The sequence below is a fragment of the Bufo bufo genome, chromosome 9, assembly GCF_905171765.1.
Source record: "Bufo bufo chromosome 9, aBufBuf1.1, whole genome shotgun sequence".
Classification (NCBI taxonomy): Eukaryota; Metazoa; Chordata; class Amphibia; order Anura; family Bufonidae; genus Bufo; species Bufo bufo.
Window position 1 is genome coordinate 16,367,217 of NC_053397.1, and position 6,938 is coordinate 16,374,154.

General features: G+C 49.0%; 1 protein-coding gene across 1 annotated transcript in view; it reads right to left on the minus strand.

The window, feature by feature from the left end:
• Positions 1-6,938, minus strand: part of P4HTM (prolyl 4-hydroxylase, transmembrane) — a 40,824-nt gene extending 33,886 nt beyond the window's left edge. The window contains exon 1 of the mRNA XM_040406928.1: positions 6,497-6,938. Within this exon, the coding sequence (XP_040262862.1) occupies positions 6,497-6,859 (363 nt within the window). The 5' untranslated portion in view covers positions 6,860-6,938. The remainder of the gene's footprint in view (positions 1-6,496) is intronic.

The window sequence follows — 6,938 nt, forward strand, 5'->3', positions numbered from 1 at the left end:
GTCGCAAAAAATCAAAATGGATTTTTCTGCGACTGTCGCGTCGCAGTCACAGCATGTCGCAGTGCGACAACATAGACTACCATTATAAAAATTGTCACGCAACACATGTTGCAGTGTAGTTGGGCCCTATTTGTCGTGCGACTTATTGTCGTCGTGTAGACCTAGCCTAATACTGCAGGGAGATTGGACACTTGCTGCCAAGCTCTCCTGCAGATTACAGCAGCACTCCCTGCACCCCTCTAACAAAAAGGGATTGTCCAAATTGATTGTCCTGTCTGACATCTGGGTGTGGACATAAAGAAGGGGGTGGGGGAGGGTGCACTTATCTACAGCATCCATAAAAAGGAAGCACTATCTGCACCAGGTCCTAATGCTGACCTGAGGGGGATGTGTCGCCCGCCGGGGTCACCGGAGGTTAAGCCACATTCTTTCAAGGAAATTTCGAAAGCGTTCAGCAACCCCCGATCCAGGTTCAGACTATGGGAATAAAACTCTGCGGCGATGGAATAATACCAGGATTACGCAGCATGTGACGGCTTAACGCGTGACGGTATCAGCATGTTCCGTGGCGTTTGGAATGTGGCAAAAAACGATTACATGAAAAGCCAGGAAAAAATGTTATTAAAGGGGCCGTCGGCTATAGACAAAGGTTCCTTCAATGTGCCAGACTGCTGTCAGTCTATTCATACATTTCCAGCAGGAATAACGGAGCGACGACATAATGCAGAGGCCTAAGAAAGAATATTACGGGATTTACTAAAAGGGCGCGTCAGGAGAGCGGACACTGTGACTATTAGGCTACGTCTGCGCGACACATAGAGCACAACTACACTAACATTTTTTATAATGGTAGTCTATGGTGTCGCACTGCGACATGCTGCGACGCGACAGTCGCAGAAAAATCCATCTTGAATAGGTTTTTTGGGACGTGCGACACCATAGATTACCATTATAAAAAATGTTGCTCGACATTGGTGCGACAAATGTCATCGTGTAGACCTAGCCTTATACTGCGGGGTGTTCTCTGCTATCCGTCATTTCAGGGTGAGGAGGCTGGAGGGTCAGGGGGGCTAGATGTCGGCCTATCTGGGGTACATCAGGGTGTCCGACTGCTGGATAAACGATCTGCAACTTTCTGATCTATTCTAGGCTCCTATTCCTCACAGTCTTCAAAATCTCTGGTTGCTGTCAGTGAAGGAGAACATTGATTTTCTTTTAGAGGCTAAAACCAGTTTAGACCTAATATTTCCCACAGCTGACAATTGTATCCTAGACAACCCTGCACTGATACATTGTAGCAAACTATCAGAACAGTCAGGACAGGAGAGAGGTTTGTGCAGAGAATGGTCTAGACTGGATGTAACTGTAGCAAACCCTCAGCTCTTGTGTACTACACTAGCCACACTCATTAGATAAATGCCGACAGTTGCCAGCAGTTGTGACTACGACTCCCAGCATGCACATTTACCCAGCTGTCCTTGGAACTCACATAGAAGTAAACGGAGGATGCTGGGAGTTGTAGTTTCACAACAGCTGGAGTGCCAGACCCCTGATCTAATGTGTACAGGACCTCCTGACTCTACCCCAACGCCAGATGTCGAGGGAGATGAGGATCGGGCAGTCGGATTTTTACTGTCCCATCCTTTTGTTCCTGGCTTTCACCCCCTTCTCATTCAGGACACGTGCATGCTCGGCCGAGAGTGCGTGTGTATGGAGGGTCAAGAGAGAAAGACAACAGCTATCTAATGTACAGTTGTGTTCAAAATAATAGCAGTGTGTTTAAAAAAGTGAATAAAGCTCAAAATCCTTCTAATAGCTTTTATTTCCATCCACACAGATGCATTGGGAACACTACACATTCTATTCTAAATCAAAACATAAGAAAAATACATAAAAATTTGTGTTGTTCCTCAAAAAAAAAAAAAGAAGAAAAGTGAATATTAGACTGTTCAAAAAAATAGCAGTGTTTGTCTTCTTCTTTACAAATTCAACCATTCACTATATAAACGGAGAAATGTCTGAAGCTTTTCTTTCCTCTGAATCTAGTTGTATAACCGCTGTCTCTGAGAACTGCTGGACGTCTGTGCTGCTCGGAGTCACCACCTTCTGCCCCTGTGACCAGGTATTCCGGCCCAGGAGGATCGGACGACATTCCACAGTTCTTCTCCATTTCTTGGTTTTGCCTCAGAAACTGCATTTTTGATGTCACCCACAAGTTTTCTATTGGATTAAGATCCGGGGATCGGGCCGGCCGCTCCATGACGTCAATCTTGTTGGTCTGGAACCAAGACGTTGCCCGTTTACTGCTGTGTTTGGGGTCGTTGTCTTGTTGGAACACCCATTTCAAGGGCATTTCCTCTTCAGCATAAGGCAGCCTGACCTCTTCACGTATTCTGATGGATTCAGACTGGTCCCTGGTCTGCGATAAATAGGCCCAACACCGTAGTATGAGACACATCCCCATCTCATGATGCTTGTCCACCATGCTTTACTGTGTTCACAGTGCATTGGGGCTTGGATTCAGTGTTTGGGGGTCGTCTGACAAACTGTCTCCGGCCACTAGACCCAAACAGAACAATCTTACTTCCATCAGTCCACACAATGTCTCTTTAGGCGGTCAATGTGCTCTTTGGCAGATTGTAAGCTCTTCAGCACACGTCTTGTTTCCAGCAGTGGGACTTTGCGGGGGCTTCTTGCAGATCGCTCGGCTTCACATCGGCCTCTTCTCATTGTAACAGGACTCACAGGGAACTTTACACCTTCTTTCATCTTCCTGGAGCTGATTGTCGGCCGAGTCCTCGCCATTTTGGCTATTCTTCTATCCATTCGAATGGTAGTTTTTCGCTTTCTTCCACGTCTTTCAGGTTTTGGTTGCCATTTTAAAGCATTTGCCATCATTTTAGCTGAGCAGCCGATCATTTTCTGCTCTTCTTTATATGCTTTCCCCTCTCCAATCAACTTTTTAATCAAGTTACGCTGTTCTTCTGAACAATGTCTGGAACGACCCATTTTCCTCAGAATTTCAGAGAGAAATGCACTGTAACCGGCAGGTACGACATGTGCTGCCTTAAGGGCAATAATTGCTCATTGACCTCACTCATTGATCTTCACACTGCTATTATTTTGAACACGCCCCTTTCAATAAGTGATTGAATTACAGAGAATCAGCAGCATGCACATCATAACTGTTGGGTCTGTTGGATTTCTATTACTCTACTACACCTGCTAGTAAATTATTTGCCATGTAGAAATATCATTTATACCAAAAACAGTGATTGATCAGGTTTGTGATGTCTGACTGCTATTATTTTGAACACTACTGTATATGGCTGACTTTGCATCTGTAAGGGTTGTAAACAAAATGTTTCATTCACTGACCGCAAGCAGACTTCTAAATAGAAAAGAATCTCGGACAACTCCTTTAAGAAAGCTCTGGAAAGTAAAGCAGAGACGTGAGGATAATACATGACAATTTATTATCAAGAAATAGGTCAGGCTAAGAATACGTGAGAGCCCTGCGGTCAGCGGAGCTTGTACTGGTGAAGGGAGCGCAGCTGCGCCCCCCAACCCCCCCAACAATATGTGAATCGGGGGCAGCATGGCGGCAGAATCAGAGCGGATTCGGTCCAGATACATGGACTTGAAGTGATAAATGGGGGGGGGGGGGGTGTCCTGATATATAGAACACACCGGGGGGGGGGGGGGGTTTACAGCGATCACTCCTGACGCCTCATACACATGCACACTTGGCTGACATCGATCACTCCTGACCCCTCATACACATGCACACTTGGCTGACAGCGATCACTCCTGACTCCTCATACACATGCACACTTGGCTGACAGCGATCACTCCTGACCCCTCATACACATGCACACTAGGCTGACATCGATCACTCCTGACTCCTCATACACATGCACACTTGGCTGACAGCGATCACTCCTGACTCCTCATACACATGCACACTTGGCTGACAGCGATCACTCCTGACCCCTCATACACATGCACACTTGGCTGACATCGATCACTCCTGACCCCTCATACACATGCACACTTGGCTGACAGCGATCACTCCTGACCCCTCATACACATGCACACTTGGCTGACAGCGATCACTCCTGACCCCTCATACACATGCACACTTGGCTGACAGCTATCACTCCTGACCCCTCATACACATGCACACTTGGCTGACAGCGATCAATCCTGACCCCTCATACACATGCACACTTGGCTGACATCGATCACTCCTGACCCCTCATACACATGCACACTTGGCTGACATCGATCACTCCTGACCCCTCATACACACGCACACTTGGCTGACATCGATCACTCCTGACCCCTCATACACATGCACACTTGGCTGACAGCGATCACTCCTGACCCCTCATACACATGCACACTTGGCTGACATCGATCACTCCTGACCCCTCATACACATGCACACTTGGCTGACATCGATCACTCCTGACCCCTCATACACACGCACACTTGGCTGACATCGATCACTCCTGACCCCTCATACACATGCACACTTGGCTGACAGCTATCACTCCTGACCTCTTTATACACATAAATGCTCAGCCAACAACTATCACTTATGGCCCCCTTATACAAATGCACACTCCACCGACAGTTATCAATCCTGACCCCCTTATACACATGCACGCTCAGCCGACAGCTATCACTACTAACCCACTTATATACATGCATGCTTAGCTGACAGCTATCACTTCTGACATCCCAAACACATGCACGATCGGTCGACAGTTATCACTCTTGACCCGCACAATACACATGCATGCTCGGCTTAGCTGAGAGTAGATGTGTTCCGAATGTTGAGAAGGGAGTAAGCCACAGCCAGACACCTTACCTCTCCAGAAGAAAGGGATTGGGCATGGTGAAATCCATCGGCCTGATCCTTCTCTCCCTAATCTAATGTGTATAGCCAGTTGAAGTGTGGCTGTAGGGCAGTGGTCTCCAACCTGTGGCTCTCCAGTTGTTGCAACACTACAACTCCCAGCATGCCTCATGTCTGGTAACTAGTACTGCAGTCTGCAGAGTCGTCACTATAGTAAAATTGCTGGAGTCCAATATCGATATACCATCCCACCACTTACATCCAGAAGCTGATAATGTGCTGCTGTGACGCAGGTGCAGGACTCGTCACAATGTATTAGTGCTTTCTCTTGTAGCCATGTGCGCACTTCTAGTCAGCTGGATAGATTTCCAGCCTCTGGATGCAAGACATCTGCCACTAGGGGGAGCTCCTTTCTATGTATTTACATTGAATTCAATTGGAACTTTGTAAAAGTGTAATGTCATGAGCTCCCCCTTGTGGCGACTGCAGGTGGACATCATTTTATCATTTAGTTCTATGACATCTTGGGGTGTGATGTGAGTTCTGGGGGGTGGTCTGTATTATGGAGAGTAGTCTGTATTATGGTGAGTGTCTGTATTACGGAGGGTGGTCTGTCTTATTAGGGGTGTTGTGTATTACAGGGGGTGGTCAGTATTATGAAGGGGGGTCTATATTACGGGGTGGTCTGTATTATGGAGGGTGCCGGTCTGTATTACGGAGGGTGGTCTCTATTACAGGGGGCGGTCTGTATTACGGAGGGTGGTCTCTATTACAGGGGGCGGTCTGTATTATTGGGGGTGTTCTGTATGGAGGGTGGTCTATATTCCGGGACGGTGGTCTGTCTTATAGAGAGGGTGGTCTGTATTACGGAGGGTGGTCTGTATTACAGGGGGTGGTCTGTTATGGAGGGTGGTCTATATTCCAGGGCGGTGGTCTGTCTTATAGAGAGGGTAGTCTGTCTTATAGAGAGGGTGGTCTGTATTATGGAGGGTGGTCTCTATTACAGGGGGTAGTCTGTATTATTGGGTGTGTTCTGTATGGAGGGTGGTCTATATTCCGGGACGGTGGTCTGTATTATTGGGTGTGTTCTGTATGGAGGGTGGTCTATATTCCAGGGCGGGGGTCTGTCTTATAGAGAGGGTGGTCTGTATTATGGAGGATGGTCTCTATTACAGGGGGTGGTCTGTATTATTGGGTGGTCTGTATTGAGGGTGGTCTATATTGCAGGGCGGGGGTCTGTCTTATAGAGAGGGTGGTCTGTATTGGGGAGGATTCTGCTTTGAGTCAAGAAACTCCTTACCTCTCCTGTAGTGTCGGACTGAAGTCCCTGGGATCCCCCAGCAGAATTGATTATAGGACACCCCTGGTAAACAGCCACCAGGCAGAACTAGAGGGCGACCGCCATGGCTCCAGTCCTTCCGAGGTTAAAGTGCAGCAGTTGCCTATAGCAACCAATGAGGCCATTGCTTTTATTTTCCATAAAGCCTCTGATTGGTTGCTATGGGTAACTCCACCCCCCCCCCCACCTTATGACATACTGCTCAGGTCACATGACTACGCTCCCCTGACAGCTCACGTGACCCCAACACCCTACTTGCGGCAAAGGTCACATGACCCCGAGCTGTCACTAACCTTGATGCCCTCCAGCCGGGGTAGGTAGCTGTAGGGCCCGCCGCCGTCCTCCTGCCTGTGGTGCGCTCTATGCTCCGGGGCCGGTGTGGAGGGGACGGCGGCTGAGCTGGAGGTGGCCGGTGCCCCCGCGGTGTCCGCTCCGTCCTGGCTGCCGTTGCTGTAGTAGACGTAGAGCAGCAGCGCGATGACATTCAGGATGTAGACGTGCACGAAGACCATGACCACCACGAAGTAGGAGCGGGAGCACACGCTGTTCCCCTTCTGCATGCCGGCCAGCCTGTCCCTGATCGGCGGCGGGGGCTCCTCATCAGGTGCCGGAGAGCTGCCCCCGATCCCCGGTGCTCCGTTCCCAGTGGTCTCCATCCCTACCCCGGCCTGACTGACTGGCTGACAGGAGCCGGGGCCGCGCTCGTTACCCTGGTAACCGCGCGTGCTACCTGCT